The sequence below is a fragment of the Hippocampus bargibanti genome, linkage group LG17 (genome assembly GCF_051943395.1).
Source record: "Hippocampus bargibanti isolate YZ-2025 linkage group LG17, ASM5194339v1, whole genome shotgun sequence".
NCBI classification, from domain to species: domain Eukaryota; kingdom Metazoa; phylum Chordata; class Actinopteri; order Syngnathiformes; family Syngnathidae; genus Hippocampus; species Hippocampus bargibanti.
This window is the reverse complement of record NC_142750.1, coordinates 4,541,052-4,559,157: the sequence shown is the minus strand read 5'-3', so window position 1 is coordinate 4,559,157 and position 18,106 is coordinate 4,541,052. Positions and strand designations below refer to the sequence as shown.

Here is an 18,106-nt window from a genome sequence, read left to right as displayed (position 1 = left end):
TTTCTGGTCGGTAGCCAACCAAATACGCAATTGACATGCGCTGTAAATTCTGCGATTCTTTCTTCCTCGGAGGAATCATAAAATAAATGGATCTCTCTCTGTCGACTTTCAACATTGTAGAACTTGAACAGCCTGCTTTATGTTTTGAAAATCACACGTGTATCTTATTCCTTAAAGGACAACCGACGCCTGCGGACAAGTTGTGTCCATAATTTGTAAAATGGCTTCAAATGACTTCTACTGAGCGTATTTTCCTAAGATTCCACGGCATATAGCTATATTTTACGTTTTAAGACTCGCGCTGAATATTCAGGAAGTCTTGTTTTCGAGTTGATGACGATGCCTGACGTGATGTCACGTCAGGAACGCCCCTGACCGAGAAAGCGACACACAATGCATTTTGGGTACTTTGTTTGGTCTGAAAACTTCATGTTGATCCGTGTTGATGGCGAAATTAGAAGGAAAACACATAACGCGATGGTGAATCGTTGTGTGTTGCACCAAGACTACTATTTGATACTAGTTGACACAAATTCCCAGCAAACAAATCAGCCCATTTCCAACGGCACTTGGGCGCCATCTTGTGCATTTTCTGGGACGCTACATTGGAGTCCTGACGGCTCGAATTGATACGGAAGGACTTCTTTAATCGATTGCAAATGTGTATGCTTTCCTCTTCAGAACTACAGTAAAGTCTCGTTATATCGATATTCTTGGGAGTCGGAAAAAATATCGATATCACTGGACTATCGATATATCCGATCCTGCGTCATGTAAATTTTCTCCTTGCGTTCATAGAAATAGTATCGTAATAAGCAGTACTATCGCTATAACGAGACTTTACTGTATTTGAATCATATTCATAACTGGATGAGTAACAAGGAAGCATCTTCTCCGAATCCGAAGCCATTGTTTTGATTATAGAGCAGGGGTCTTAAACTCGCGGCCCGTGGGCCAACAGCGGCCCCCGAAAGAATATTTTGCGGCCCACCTTGATATGAAAGATTAATGTTAGTGCGGCCCGCATGATTGATATGAATGAAACTTGTGTGTGGAGCTGATCAAGTAGGCAAGAGAAGCCATGTTTAGGACAGTTCATGTTCAATATTTTCTTTATGTGAAGAAAGTTAAAGGTTAAAGAACTGTGAATACAGACATTTGAAACTTTATTAAAATAATTAGTTTTCCCGTGTGTTTTTCAGTCTGTATTTGCCTTATAATAATTATAATTATTTTATTTATTTATTACTGGTTAATTTATTTTTTATTAATTTTTCCATTTATTCATTTAAGTCATTTTTTTGTGTGTTAAAAATAAAGATTTTGAGAATATTGGAATGTTTTATCTGTGCTTTTCTTGTGGAAATCCTGATGCGGCCCAGCCTCACCCAGACTCTGCCTCCAGCGGCCCTCTGGTAAATTGAGTTTGAGACCCCTGTTCTAGAGCAAGGCAATACATCCTGGCGTGATGTCACGAACAAGGGGGCGGGACCTTCTGAAACTCGCCATCTCCAAGGTCATTTTGAAGTAGTTTTGGGACACTTTAACTCATTTTTATTGGTGTTTTGCATTTGACTAAAAATATCCGCCTGCGTGTTTTGGTTATTTCAGATGCTATAAAACGTTTTTCTGATGTCAGTTAGGAAACAAAAAAGTGACGTCGGTTGTCCTTTAAAGTTATGGCTATAAATTAATGTAAATGAAATTTTTGTTCTCGCTCCTTTTCCCAATTGGGAAGAAGGCCAAGTACTCTCTTGCAAACCTTGTCGACTCTCCAGTTTTTATTTCTCAATTCAGAAAATCCTTTTCAACCATATCCTCCTCCTCCACCCTGTTGTGATGACTCACCCGACTGTACCGGCAGATAAATTGGTATTAGGAAGCAGTGCACCTGAGGGCCCAATCTGCTCATTCATCATGCATATTGTTACATAAAAACAGCTTTCCACAATCCACCTGCCGCTAATTAAAAACCAATAATTAAAATAACCCCCCATGATCATCATTTGAAAGCTCATAAAGTTTTCTGGAGGAAATAACAAATAAGTAATTGTAGAAAAAAAATACCCATTGGCGACTATCTGCATATTTTGGCGCTTATTTAAAGGACAACCGATGTCACGTTTTTGTTTTTTAACTGACATCAGAAAAACGTTTTATAGCATCTAAAATACCCAAAACACGCAGTATGATATTTTTATTCAAATGCAAAACACCAATAAAAATGACTTCAAGTGTCCAAAATCTGCAAAAAATTGAGCTGCGAATTGGGCATTTTCAGAAAGTCCCGCCCCCAGTTCGTGACGTCACGCCACGACATCTTGCATTGCTTATGAATCAAAACAATGGCTTCAGATTCGGAGAAGATGCTTTATTGTTACACATCCAGTTATGAATATGACTCAAATAGTTCTGAAGAGGAAAGCATACATGTTTGCAAAATTCGCTTCCTACTTTAGTTTTATCATTAGCCTCCGACAATAGCATCCCAAAATCACTTTTGAAGTTAGCTCTAAATATTAGCTGTTCCATTTCAAAGTTAGCTCCCAATGTTAACTCTTAAGAACTACAATTTTAGCGTTCAACAAAAGCCTACCTTACATGATATTATACATTTCGCTTCCAATGTTACTTCTGAGGCTAGCTTCCAATGTTAACTCTGAGAAGCTTCAATTTTAGCATCCAACAAAAGCCTACCCTACACAAGATCATAAATTTTGCTTGCAATCTTACTTCTGACGTTAGCTTCCAATGCTAACTCTTAAGAACTACAATTTTAGCGTTCAACAAAAGCCTACCCAAAATGAGATTATACATTTCGCTTCCAATGTTACTTCTGAGGCTAGCTTCCAATGTTAACTCTGAGAAGCTTCAATTTTAGCATCCAACAAAAGCCTACCCTACACAAGATCATAAATTTTGCTTGCAATGTTACTTCTGACGTTAGCTTCCAATGCTAACTCTTAAGAACTACAATTTTAGCGTTCAACAAAAGCCTACCCAAAATGAGATTATACATTTCGCTTCCAATGTTACTTCTGAGGCTAGCTTCCAATGTTAACGCTAAGGAGCTTCAATTTTAGCGTTCAACAAAAGCCTACCCTACACGAGATCATAAATTTTCCTTCCAATGTTACTTCTGAGGCTAGCTTCCAATGTTAGCTCCAACATGCGGTAGTTCACCGCTACTCTCTCTGGCTTCAAAGGAGCTTACCCTGCCCGTCAGTCCTCAAATGGAATCTGTTGCTGTTTGCCATCAAGCTGTCAAGGCAACCTTAGCTCCAATAAATATCAACGTCCAACAATAATTTTCCACTTTCTTTTCTCCACCATCAACCCTTCAAAAAGGCTAACCTGACGTTGACATTTGTCTTTCATCATGCTGCTGTTCGCAGTTAAGCCGTTTTGGATGGCTATTGGCTAGCGGCCAATGCTAGCTAACATGGTACCGATGTTACAAGATGCTAACAGGCATGTGCTTTTTCTGGAAATCATTTAAAATTAATAATAATAATAATAATAATAATAATAATAATAATAATGTACTGAAAATATATGTGTGGATATAAGAAGTAAGGAACTGTGCCCCAATTTTTAAAATAATTTTCTCCAGCTGTCACATTTTCATACCATTTGTATTACTCTGAAGATTTTTTTTGTTTCCTTATCAATATTAAAAGTACGGCATGGCACATATCCACATGACACTAGGTGGTGTAACTGCAGCTTGCTAGCTATTTGCTATCTATTAGCTCTGGCTAGCTAGCTACCTACCTAGCTATCTATTCACTTGGCTGGCTGGCTATCTAGCTAGGTATATGTTGGCTATCGATTAGCTATCTAGATAGCTTTCTATCTATTTGACATACTTCCGCGTTGAGTGAACGCTGGCGCATATGGCTGCCGCTGCTCACACACAGAAAAACGTATCCGGTGACTGTAAAGTGACCTTGGCAGTTTTGAAAGGTGCTTCTAAATGAAATGTACTATTATTATTTAGTACAGATGCCCCCATTTCAAGATAACATAACTCCAGACCCATATAACTTAGGAATTAACTTTTTTTCTGATGAAAGAAGAATCTAAGGTTTCTGACGCTGTATTGAATGTTTGTCGTCCCTGAATATTCTGTTAGTCCTGGAATCTGATTGAAAATGACAAAAACCCTGGCAACTAGCTAACTATCTATGAGTTATCTATTAGCTAGCTAGCTGACTTTTTATCTATTTGAGTTACTTCCGGGTTGAGTGAACGCTGGCTAACTAGCTATCTATTAGTCATCTACTTGCTAGCTAACTTCATCTATTTGATTTATTCCCGGTTGAATGGGGTCATCGTTGCTGGCTATCTAGCTAGCTATCTATTTGCTATCTATTTGCTGTCTAACTGGCTAGATATCTATCTATCTATTAGTTATATATTAGCTAGCTAACTAACTTGATCTATTTGATTTATTCCTGGTTGAACGGGGTCATCGTTGCTGGCTACCTAGCTAGCTATCTATTTGCTATCTATTAGCTGTCTAACTAGCGAGCTAGCTAGCTATTAGTTATCTATTAGATAGCTGGCTAACTTGATCTATTGGAGTTATTCCGCGTTGAGTGAACGCTGGCGCGTGTGGCTGCCGCTGCTCACCCGCAGAAAACCTTCTCCTGTGACTGTAAAGTGACCTTGAGAGTTTTGAAAGGCGCTTATAATTATTATTATTATTATTATTATTATTATTATTATTATTATTATTATTATTATTATTACAGTAAAGTCTCGTTATATCGATATCGGTTATATTGATAGTACTGCTTATTACGATACTATTTCTATGAACGCAAGGAGAAAATTTTCATGCCGCAGGATCGGATATATCAGTAGTCCGGTTATATCGATATTTTTTCCGACTCACGAGAATATCGATATAACGAGACTTTACTGAATTATTATTATTATTATTATTATTAATATTATTATTATTATCTGAGGGCTCAATCATCTGAGGGCCCAATCTACTCACTCATCATGCACATTATTACAATCTTATCTACAAATCGTCTGCCACTAATTAAATGCCTTCATCGAGCTGATCAGAAGCAATTCTTCTCAGCCGAGCTATATTTACATACGTACGCTCCCTGAGAGATTACTCCCAATTTTTAGCAACATATGGCGAGTGAAAGTCTTAATGCGGTTTAGGCCCCGCGGGAACGCCGCCCAACGACGCGACTCACCTGCGCGTGCGACTGAAGTGCTTCAGTGAATCATTGATGACCTGCTAAAGTGCTAAATTTCCTGTTATGGTGCTCAATGTTTAGTTACCGCAGCGCCATTTCATTCCAACTTCCTCACAGATACCCCTCTCCATTCCACATGACCACCGCAAACCCCCTCCACTCTACTCGCTTTGAATTGATTGTCAGCGTCAGCACCGTTGAAATATTAATCAACTGTCTCTTGCTTTCTCTTCCGTCTCAAGCCGCAGTCTTTGCGAAAAAGCTGGTAGGTCAGCGTAGTGATTAAGAGCCAATCGGACCCGGATTCCAAACCGGAAGCAAAGTTTCAAGGAGACATGGGAAATTCGTAATAAACTCTTCTTCCCACCACTTGCTACGACAACTCAGCTGGAAACAATTCAGTGTTTAATTCTTGAGTACAGGCCTTCCCCCCCAAAAACACACCTTGAAAAATTCAGATGCAGTAAGTTGGCGCACCGCAACTTTCGCCATTCCCACACAGGAGATTCTCTTTTCACATTCCTTTGTTTTCTTTAGGCCTATTGTCGATGTTTTAAAGCTACGCATCCATTTTAAGCTTTATGTAACATTATGTAAGCTGTCTAGCTGGATATCTATGAGAGATTTATTTAGCTAGCTAGCTTTCTATCTATTTGAGTTATTTCGGGGTTGAGTGAACGCTGGTGCGTGTGGCTGCCACTGCTTACCCACAGAAAGACTTTATCCTGTGACTGTAAAGTGACCTTGAGAGTTTTGAAAGGCGCTTAGAAATCAAATGTATTATTATTATTATTATTTTTTATTTATTTTTTTAATTTTTATAATTATTTTTCTAATAATAATAATAATAATAATAATAATAATAATAATAATAATAATAATAATAATAATATTATTATTATTATTATAATAATATAATAATAATAATAATAATATTATTATTATTATTATTATTATTATTATTATGAAGAAGAATACCCATTCCTGTATGAAAAATTCTGTTAAGTCATTCACTGCCATTCACAAATGTATTCGGGAATTGAAAATATGACGTAAAGCGCCATTCCCAAATTAGTTCGGTTTTTGACTTTTCTTGCTTGGGTGGCGATAAAGCACTGGCCAGATCTCTGGCAATGTTTTTTCCCTTCCACAAGGGAAAAAAATTGCAGTGATAGTCAGCCATTGCTGAGTTTCGTTCTAAAAAATATACAATTTTCACCTGATAAAAACTATGAGTACCCGCTGACACACCGAGAACTGAACTAAAAATGCTGTTAGCAAGATTGTGCTAATTAACTCATTCATTGCCATTCACGAATGTATTCAGGAATTTCAGGAATTGAAAATATGACATAGAGCGCCATTCCGGAATTTGTTCAGGTTTTGTTTTTTCATGCTTGAGTGCCGATAAAGTACTGGCCATGGCCTGTGGCTATGTTTTTCTTTTCCACAAGGGGGGAGCATTCCCCTTTTTATCATGTTAGCACTTTGTTCCAGCTTCAGCTGTTGTTAAAACGCTATATAAACCAATATGTATGTATTTTAGACAGCCACCCTCATTTCAAGCTCATATAACTCCAGACCCATATTATTTAGGAATTAACTTTTTTTTCTGATGAAAGAAGAGAATCTAAAGCTGTATTCAATGTTTATGTAGTCCTAAAACTCAATATTCTGTGGTTCTTGGAATTTGAGTGACAATGACAAAAACCCTGGCACTGGAGTGGACACATTTTTTTGCACATGTCTGGCAGTGATTGGTTGACATATTTTTTTCAGTCCTGTGATACGTCAAACTTTTCCAGACTGTGACAAAAAAAATCCAACAAAAACATCTCATCAAATCATTTATAACCACTGATCTATCAAAACCTACTAATTAAATTGAAGCACCATGTTGACGTTTGATTACATTGATTTCATCCTATAACGTTTACAACTGTAGATGGCTTATCAGGTTACAGCTGGGGGTGCAAAATTAAAACCGCGCCGTGGGCTTGGGCCAATGAACATTGGTTGTTAACCAACTAGATCGTGAAATTAAAAAAAACTAAAGTTATTGGATGGAACAATTTGGTCAATATTTTTATATAGCAACAGTCACTTTGTGCTGTCCTAGGGGTTTTTCATTATAGTATTTTTTTAACGATATTTTTTCGGCCCTAGCTCAGAGAACCCCAACTGCCAATGTTGCATTATTGATGACAGTAATGGCACTCCGGCATGATTTAAAGGAGGCGGCGCATAAAGTGGTGGCCGCTTGGCGCAACCCCCTCCCTTACCATGATCCGAATACGTTGCATTCCAGTGCTTGATACAATTGTCAACACGAGTATGTGTGGTCCTCTGTAAAAACAATTTATGTGATTGGCGCTTGTAAATTAAATGTATTATTATTATTATTGTTATTATTATTATTGTGTCTATTAGCTAGCTATCTAGCTATCTATTTGCTATCTATTAGTTATCTATTAGCTGTCTAGCTGGCTCGATAGCTATCTAGCTAGCTATTATTTAGCTATCTAGCTGGCTAGGTAGCTATCTATTAGCAACTGTGTCCTGTGACTGTGGGGTGACCTTGAGAGTTTTGAAAGGTGCTTATTAATGGAATGTATTATTATTATTACTGTATCTATTAGCTAGATAGCGAGCTTTCGATCTACTTCCGGGTGGAGTGAACGCTGGCGCGTGTGGCTGCCGCTGCTCACCCACAGAAAAGATAATCCCGTGACTGTAAAGTGACCTTGAGAGTTTTGAAAGGCGCTTATAAATGAAATGTATTATTATTATTATTATTATTGAGCTTGGCAGACCACCTTTTCCGAGATTATTCCTGCTTTAACATTCCTGACTTGAATCTTTTTAAGAACATCAGCCTTGGTACAGCCACAAGGTATTTGCGGTGTTAGACTAGACTGGATTTGCAACATGTGTTCCAACATAGATAGCAAGACGAGAATGGTGCAGTCAAGTTTTTCGCAGACCCTAAAGTCCTGTTAATCAACATGACACCCCCATGTGCAGTCTGACACATACACACGTCATGTTGTTACTACTGTTACAGCCCCTGCCAGCCCGACCCGTCCATGATTTACAACATGGCCTAAGAGAGGCAGCCTTTAAAGAGCATTTAACCAGCAAAACACGGACAGGTGGCATGTATTTAGGGGCAACCCCCACACTCCAGTCATAACCTTCTGAAGGGGAGAAGTGGGAAATTTTTATCTTAGGTAAGGTGAGAAGTTCGGTCATCCGGGAGGGGCTCAGAATCGAGCCGCTTCTCCTCCACATAGAGAGGAGCCAGACGAGGTGGCTCGGGCATCTGATTAGGATACAAGCATTGTTCCAAGCATGCCCCACTGGCAGAAGATCCCAGGGACGACCCAGGACACGCTGGAAGAGACTTTGTCACCCAGCTGGCCTAGGAACGCCTCGGCATCCGCCAGGACGAGCTGGAAGAAGTGGCTGGGGGGAGGAGAGGGACGTTTGGGCTTCACGAATGAATCTGCTGCTCCCACGACCTGACATCGGATAAGCGGCAGATAACGGATGGATTGGTCAATACTTCGATCAGTAGGGCAGTGCGGTTGACTACCAGTTACCACATCCACCTCACAGTGCAGAGGTGCAGAGTTTGATTCCGGCCTTCCAGTATGGAGTTTGCGTGTTTTTCACGTGCCTGTGTGGGTTTTCTCGCTCCCATTTCCTCCCATATTCCCAAAACAAAAAGACTAAATTGTCCCGAGATGAACTTGGATGGCTGTATGTCTACGTTGGCACTGTGGTTGGTTGCCAACAAGTTCAGGGTTTTCCCTGAGAATTCTGTGTTTTTGTTCTATTAACTCCTACTAAATTGTCACATTTCACCCTAAAACAAAAACAAACCTCCTTTCCTACATTGTCCACCTCCAGGCGAGACCTTCTCCGAAAACTACAGCCACACGGAAGAATGCCACGCGTGCACCCAGTGCACGGGCCTGATGCGCATGGAGACGCCGTGCACCGACTCCAACGACGCCATCTGCGTGTGTCGCTACAACTTCTACTTTGATGAACTGTCGGGACATTGCGAGCCATGCACGGTGTGCCCAGCAGGCGAGGGGGTTTTTGCCCACTGCGAGCATGATCATGACACGGTGTGCGAGGAGTGCGTGGATTTTACATTCTCGGACCGTGACAGCTCCCTAGACCCCTGCCTGCCTTGCACCATCTGCGACGACGAGACCGAGATCCAGTTGGCGCACTGTACGCCTGTCAGCGACTCGGTTTGCCACAGTAAGTAGCCTTGGGTTGCATTTTTGCAGCTGATCCGACGATTCAAACACAGAACCTTAGACTGCGATGGAGTCTTGAACCCCAAATTTCTGCATTACTTACTACAAAATCAAATTCTAATTCGTTTTCTTCCATTTCATGCCCTTATAAAGGCACCAGGGGGGTGTGTATCGCACATAAGACAGATGCCGTCAATATTCGAAATAACCTGACTGCATTTATATGGCCAATTATTTGAATTCGAAAAGGAGTAATCCAGGGGTCTTACTCAGGTCATGGTAAATTTACATGTCCTTGATAAACCGTTTTGAAAAGGTTATTGAGTGCATGATGCTAATAATGGAGATTTATTACTTTTTTGTTTGTTTTAGAAAGAACCTAGAAAGAGAAGGTCTTAAAATTAAATATACTTGCCCTTTCTTGTCAGTACTCGAGCAGCAGTATTTTGGTGCAGCTGGAGAGTCTATTAGAGACCTTTTTTTTAACATTTCTCCTTTGATCGGACATGCTGAAGCACTTGAAGCACTGTGCCACCCACTTAGTTTTCAATTCCACCATTGTGAACGACCTATTAAAAAAAAGATACAAGTCTAATTTTACGAGCCGCCATTTCGGACACAAAGCTCTCCCTAACAAGTCGAGAGAGATCGGGAGAGAGCGAGAAAGAGAGAGAGAGATGCGAAAAAGTCCAAACAACTTTTATCTACAGATATCAAAGCTTCCAAGGCTTCCCGACGATAGTTTGAATAAAGAATTGGTTGCCATTTCATGAGCGTCTCCACTGAAAAGCCCTCCAACGGTGCTTGATTTGAATCACAGTCGTCCCGAATTACATAATTTACAACTTCCACTGCCCCCTTCTTCTTAGCGGGAGAGCGACACATGCACGTGTTCCCTCACATTGACCTCTTTCACGCTAAAGAGTTCCACTTCCTGCCAATTGAAGACCCAACTTGGCCGCAATTGACCTCAGCACGTTTTAAAAAGAAGCGAAAACCAAAAAGTCGTGAATCATTCCAAGCATGGGGCAACAGAGGAAGTGGAAGCAATAGGAACATGAGAGCAGAAAAGTAAGCGCCGCGCCGCTATTCCATGAGGTTAATGATGATGAGTTGATCAGGGTCATGGGATTCCTGTGACCGAGGCTCAGGTTTCGCCCCAGTGTCCTCCATCAACACATCCGGATACACACACTGAGCCACACTTTATGATATTCTTTTCCTAAGGGCTTTTCCCTTGAGGGGTCGCCACAGCGAATCAATGTCCTCGATCTAAAGCGGTTTTGTGCATCCTCTTCTCTCACACCAGCTACCTTCATGTCCTCTTTGACAACATCCATAAACCTCCTCTTAGGTCTTCCTTTCGGTCTCCTGTCTGGCAGTTCAAGACTCAGGATCCTTCGTCCTCCTCTGGACATGTCCAAACCATCTCAGTCTGGCCTTGGTGACTTTCTCTCCACAGCCTCTACTACATTGGTTCTTAATCTTGTTGAAGGCACCAAACCCCACCAGTTTCATATGCTCATTGAGTCCTTCTTTAAATGTGCAGACTAGACTGAGGGGTGGACCTCTATGGCAGAGAATCCGCCAAACCCCTGAGACCGACTCACCGAACCTCTAGGCTTCGATCAAACCCAGTTTAGGAACCACTGCTAATATGAGTTGACCCTCTCATATACTCATTCCTGATCCTATCCCACCTGGTCACTCCCAAAGAAAACCTTGACATCTTCATATCTGCCACCTCCATCTCTGCTTCCTGCCTTTTCTTCAGTGGCACTGTCTTCAGTCCAAACATCATGGCTGGTGTCACCACAGTTTTATACATGTTTCTTTTCATCCTAGCGGAAACCCTTCTATCACACATCACACCTGACATTTTTCTCCAGCCGTTTCAGCCTGCCTCTTTTCCACACTCACCATTGTTCTGGACAGTTGACCCCAAGTACTTCAAATCCTCCACCTTCTTAATCTCTTCTCCCTGTAGCATCACCCTTGTACTTTGGTCCCTCTTATTCACACACATATATTCCATCTTGCCTCTTCTTTCCATGGCAAACCTCCACCTCTCTAGTTTCTCCCCCACCTGTTCCTTGCTCTCGCTACAGATCAAAATGTCTGAGCCACACTTTATGATGAGCATCCAAAATCAATAGTCAGTGATGCGGGTTTTCCAGATCTGTCATGATTTTAGCAATCTGTGCTTGTGGGATGATGCAACAACCAGAAAGCTTGGAATTAGTCTCCGAATGAAAAAGATCTTAGTATTAATGTCCTCTCAAAGCTTGCAGGTGTTTCCCCCCTTCGCCCCACCCCATCCTTACCCTAGTTCACTTTCCCCTCTCTTGGCGGGCACCCATTGAGCATCCAGAGCTAATTGTGAACCTGGACAGCAGCTCGTCTGTTCATTAACACACTCCCTCCCCCTCTTCCGTCCACCACATCTTCCTCTGGAAAGGAAGCGAGGATGTGTTGGACAAGGCGTCACCCCCACAGAGGGGCGAGTGTTCTCTGGTGGGGGAAGCTGATAAAGACGTCATTGTGTGACCTGACGTGGAACTCTACACAAGATCTTCTCTGGTCCACACCCTGCTCATAAATGCATCTCGCTGGGGTGTTTCACAAGCCAGCAACGAATTCGATGAGCTTGTATTGTAAGCTCACTAAGGAACGGAGCCATGTTTTTCTCATCAGGTTGGATAATATAGAGTTGGACAATTATTTCTTGGAGCACTTCCCAGTTTTGATCCCTGTAGAACCAGTGTTTGATTTTGGTCCGCATTGCCTGCAGTGAGTCAGATTCAATTCGCGTGATAGTCGGACGGCGCAATGACTATCATTTGTTTAAAGATTTTCTGAATTGCTATTCTGAGGCGGTCCTGTTTGCTGGCCTCGGTGTTGCTTACATCTCTGCATTTTCCAGAAGATGTGCTTCTGTTGACTTTGTCAACAACTTTCCCCGGGGGTGGTTCATATCTGAGTGCGAAGAGGTTAGGATAAGAATCAGCATCTCTAAATCTGATACAACAGCGTTCTGTCTGAAAAAAATGAATGGAGCTGCTGCTCCGGGCGGGAGTGAGGGAGATAGTAAACGCTATGCAGTATGAAATATGATTATCAAACGTGGGTGATATACCATCGCGGGTGGAGGCATTCTTGGCATCTGGTTCACAAGTGATGAGGCCTATGCATCCGCAAGTAATTTAGTCTCATTGTGCTGCAATCTACACTGGAAGTATTATTCATTTGTTTCATTGTCAACGGACAAAAAAAACCCTTGATTTCCAAATCAGATACAGAGCACAAAGTCGCTTAGAAAAAGACTTCAAACACAAGTGTACACTAAACGTCTTAATCAAGACGAATCAAAAATCTTAATCAAATTCAGTCCATCATGGACCCTTTTTGCCATTTTGCATTTTTGGTTCAGAGATGAAAAAAAGCAGACATTGGATGAAAAGAACTTACGTTGGGGTACCACTGCGCTTCACAGTTGCATGGATGCAAAAATACATTAGCGGCCTTCACGGTTAACACACCTGCACTTTATTCCATTTATCAGCTTGTGTTACTGCTCTAATAGCATTAGCCATCCGCACATTAGCGGGATGATGCACAGGCCGAAGTCAGGAAACCTGACGACGTGAGGCGGAAAGGTCATGAAAACCCGATTGCCCTTTCTTTTTTTCTGGGGGTTCAATCAATACCTTTAAATAGAAACATGCATGATGCATCACTGTCTGCAAAAGATATTTTCTACCCGATCTGTAAAGTGAGCCGGCTAGTCAGCTAGGAATGCCCTGTCATCAACTACCATCGATGGGATGCCTTTTTCTTTTTCTTGATCCACTGTAACCGAGCTACTGCTCAACGTCGCCCCCAGCAGGCAGCCAGAAGGCAGCAAATCAAAGTGGAAACAGAAGAGGACACAGATGACATGTTTAGGACCACATCACAGGGCACTTAAGGGGGTTTTGGGGGGATGTGGGTGGTAGGGAAGGTGGGTGGGGGTTGCACTGTAGTGTTTTTGTTTTAATCATTTTTTTTGTGCTTAGCGAATGACTCACAAGGAAGTGAGACAGGCAAGGAATCTGAAATTTTGAAAATATTCCAGGTTATGTTATCATTACTGTAAACGTGCCATATAAAGAACTCCTCAGACAAACGTCGGAAATTGGAATGTAAATGTGTTTAATGTCTTCTATAATCGATCCAAACCACAAAGAATTTAACATCATTAAAATGTGGTCGGAACGCTGCCGTCTTTGCCTTTGAAAGAAATCTTGGGAGGTTTCACGGGGGTTAATATCTGCTGCTCCGGCTCAGAGCTAATGAGGAGCAGTTCCCTCACCAACCCTTCCTTGTCTCCAATCGCTTCACACTAGAGCGTTCTGGCAGACCAGAGAGAGCCCTGAGGGGGAAGGAATCAGAAAGCAAGCCTGACAGCTTCAATGAGTTGGACTTTAATGGCGATCGGCCGGAGCGCTCATTGTGCTTTGGGAACATGGAAAGTACGACATATCATTAGCTGAGAAAAAACTTGGACGACGGGAACCAGACATTCCCTCGGCCAAATTCATGCCTTCCTCAAGCTACCCATCTCGACACTGATATACTGGATTCACACGATCCCGATTTAGGCGAGGAGAGGCTGAGAAATATTCATCACAAGCAGAACTCAAAAACAGCTGCCATAAAAATGTGCTGCAAATGAAAAAATTTTTTTTTGATTGAAGCCATTACTTAACACTTGTTGCCGGGCAGAGTTTGCTGATATGTTCAGTCCTGGGAATAAAACGCATTTTAAAATAAAACTGTAATAATAATAATAATAATAATAAATTCCATTTAAAAGCGCCTTTAAAAATTCTCAATATAATAATAATAATAATAATAATAATAATAATAATAACTTTCAAAACTCTCAAGGTCACTTTACAGTCGCAGGATATTTTTTTCTGTGGGTGAGCAGCGGCAGCCACACACGCCATCGTTCACTCAACCCGGAAGTAACTCAGATAGAAAACTAGCTATCTAATAGATAGCCAATAGATAGTCAGATAGCTAGCTAGCTAGATAGTCAGCCAGCCAGGTAGCCAGATAACTAACAGATAGATAATTGATAGCAAATACAGTAGATAGCAAGCTAGGGAGTTAGCCAAAAATAGTCAGATTGATAGCTAGCTAGATAGTCAGCCAGCCAGGTAGCCAGATAACTAACAGATAGCTAATGGATAGCAAACACAGTAGATAGCAAGCTTGGTAGCTAGCCAGATAGTCAGCCAGCCAGGTAGCCAGATAGCTAACAGATAGATAATTGATAGCAAATCCAGTAGATAGCAAGTTAGGTAGTTAGCCAACAGATAGTCGGATAGATAGCCAGATAGGTAGGTAGATAGTCAGCCAGCCAGGTAGCCAGATAACTAACAGATAGCTAATGGATAGAAAATACAATAGCTAGCAATCTAAGTAGCTAGCCAGATAACCTGAAAGATAGCTAGCTAGATAGCCAGACATCTAGCCAGATAAATAGATCCACATTCAAACAAAATGTTCTTCCCCAGCCAACATCTCCTTTTCAGGAAAATTATTCGCGGATTGGTGCATCATGCTAAAGCTGAGGTATAGCTATATGTGAGGCAGCCCCGCGTGTGTTTTTTTTGGGGGGGGGGGGGGGCATGGGTGAGGGGACTCTAAAAGTGAAAGGTCTATTTCAAATGTCCACAAACAATCTCCCTGATATGCTCCGTCCTCTTTCAGACCCCCTGCTGCCTACCTACTTCCCATCCGTCTCTTCCGAAACGGACCCGACATCGCCCGCCTTCACCAGTTTCTTCCTGCCCGATGGTTCCGAAGGCCCAGCGCCGGACGGCGACACCACCACGCCCGGCGCCGGCTCGCCGCGGTTCCTCGGCCACGGTTTCAACGAGAACCTCATCCCCATCTACTGCTCCATCTTGGCCGCCGTGGTGGTGGGCCTGGTGGCGTACATTGCCTTTAAGAGGTCAGCTGCACACCAAAACCTAAACGTGGCGTACACTAAACACCTCAAACCTTCTAAGCCACCAAAAGTCTTACTAAGCGAGATGCATTTTGGTAGTTACGGTTTAAAAAGAAGGTTATGGTTTCAAATAAGAGATTAAGTACAGGGTGAGTTTTTTTTATCATTAAAAGGTTTCTTGGTACAGTGATGTTATTAAAATAGTATTTCAAGCAGGGGTAAGGTATGAAGTCAGGGTTTAGGGCTGAGGGCTGTGTTTTAAATCAACAGTTGGGATTTCAAAGTGTATGCGTATGAGAGTTGGTTTTAAAATGAGGGTTTCACACACAAACTCACGCGGATACGGTAAATGTTTAAATTATCACATTAAGCCATAAGCATCCAACATCCATACACATTTGTTTTCAGTGTAAACAAGCCAAAGCAAAAACAAATGGCTTGCCCAGTATAACACAATCATCATACGTAAACAACATCACTTTTTCTGTAATAACAATCGGTTGCTCAATGCAGGAAGAAGAAAATCACGGTGAGAGAAAATTGTCATGGTTGTCTTGGCGACGGTAACTAGAGGAGACAGATATGTAAACAGTTTCGTTACCGGTTTGTAGTTTTTGAGAAACCATAGCAGTCAAATTGTTCTATACCGTCAGTTTATGTTTACTAACGAGACAGGCGGGTCATCTGGCAGAAAGACGTTGTTAGGGGTTCAAAGTAAGATTGGGGTTGAAGTTTAACTCATTCACTGCCAGGCAATGTGCAAAAAGTTCTTCCACTCCAGTGCCAGGATTTTTGTCATTATCACTTGAATTCCAGGAGCCACAGAATATTGAGTTTTAGGACTACACAAACATTCAAAACAGCATTAGAAATCTTATACTCTCTTAATTAATCAGAAAATGAGTTAATTCCTAAATTATATGGGTCTGGAGTTATCTGAGCTTGAAAGGGGGGCAGCTGTACAAAATACAGTAAAGTCTCGTTATATCGATATTCAAGGGAGTCCGAAAAAATATCGATATAACCGGGACTATCGATATATCCGACCCTGTTTGCATGTAATTTTCTCTGTGCGTGCATAGAAATAGTATCGATATAACCGAGACTATCGATATATCCGATATCGATATAACGAGACTTTACTGTACAATATAATACATACATACATCGCTCTTTAACAACGGCTGAAGCTGTAACAAAGCGCTAACGTGGACAAAAGACAAATGCTGCCGCCTCGTGGAAAGGAAAAATCATTGTTAGAGGTCTAACCAGCGCTTTATCGGCACACGCCGCAAGAAAAACCAAAACCCGAACAAAGTTAAGCGAAGTTAAGGCTTTCAAAGCAGCGCTGCAACCCTGGGTTGCTCATTTCAAAATAGGGGAAACGGCTACAAACTAGGTTAGCGCTAACAAATTCAGATTTCTCGCGGATCTCGTAGCTTTCAAACGAGAACTATGGTTTGAAATGATCGCTTCCGCTTCTGAAACTACAGCAAAGGGTCAACCCTGGACCGGTTTGATTGACCGCCTTCGCTTCCACAGGTGGAACAGCTGCAAGCAGAACAAACAGGCGGCTAACAATCGCGCGGCGGCAGCGGCCGAAGAAGCAGCGGCGGCGGAGACCACCAACCAAATGGTGACGCCAGAGGGAGAGAAGCTGCATAGCGACAGCGGAATCTCAGTGGACAGCCAGAGTCTCCAGGAACAACATCAGCAGCAACAAGCGCAAGCTAACGTACAACCTCAGCCAGTGCGGTCACGCACGCAGGAACATATCGGTGAGTCAGTGTCAATCAAAGTCATCAAATTATGCTTGTCATTTAGTTTTTTTAGGACTTTGTACAGGGTGACCTAAAAAAAAACGAGCCCCAACTCTAATTAGTTCCTCAGTGTTCATAACTACGTCTGTGTAAGCTCTCAGTCGTACACGAGTGGTCCATCGCTGAGAAGGTTTCTTCAGCCGTCATCTGTACTTCTTTGAAGGTGTTGGACGTTTCGCGTCTTATCCAAGAGGCTTCGTCAGCGAACTAAAATCTTTTGCTGGTAGTTTATTTATATCCCTATTCTCCAGACGTGGCGGTGCAACACTATGCTATGATAGGTCCCAGCTCTCAAGTTGGGGGGGGAGCAGAGGACTATTCCTTGCGACTACACTGATTACTTCTATTGTCCCATGAGTAAATTCAGGGATGGCAATGAATGACTTAATCAGCTCTTTCAAAAAAAAAAAAAATGGTGGCTATGCTCTTTAAAATCTGACATTATCTCTCTCTTCAATGCAGCCGTGAGGGTGGACGGTGGTCCCGAGACCATCACGCCTCCTCCTGAAGTTTGAGGCAGAAGAGAAGGACGTAAAATAGTCGAGAACGCAGCAGGAAGGATGGTGACTGATGGTGGTGGTGGTGGTGCCGTAGACGGACCTCTTCTAGACTCTCCATCCCTGCATGCGGAGTCTCATAGAACCACGTGCCTGGACTCTTATAGAGTATTGAATTATTTAGATCAAAGTGCATTTTAGAAAATACTCCACAAAGTCATTTTTCCCGACTAACTCCATTTTTTTTTTTTTTTTTTTTACTCCTCGATCATTCCAAGAGGATTTGGCC

General features: G+C 41.9%; 1 protein-coding gene and 1 long non-coding RNA gene across 2 annotated transcripts in view; one reads left to right on the top strand and one right to left on the bottom strand.

Moving 5' to 3' along the window:
* Positions 1-18,106, bottom strand: part of LOC148885324 (uncharacterized) — a 141,852-nt gene that overhangs the window by 3,596 nt on the left and 120,150 nt on the right. The gene's annotated exons all lie outside the window — the stretch shown is intronic.
* ngfra (nerve growth factor receptor a (TNFR superfamily, member 16)) overlaps positions 1-18,106 on the top strand; it is a 23,425-nt gene extending 5,319 nt beyond the window's left edge. Inside the window, exons 3-6 of the mRNA XM_089018417.1 lie at positions 9,138-9,500; positions 15,260-15,503; positions 17,043-17,278; positions 17,783-18,106. Coding sequence (XP_088874543.1) covers positions 9,138-9,500; positions 15,260-15,503; positions 17,043-17,278; positions 17,783-17,835 — 896 coding nt within the window. The 3' untranslated portion in view covers positions 17,836-18,106. The remainder of the gene's footprint in view (positions 1-9,137; positions 9,501-15,259; positions 15,504-17,042; positions 17,279-17,782) is intronic.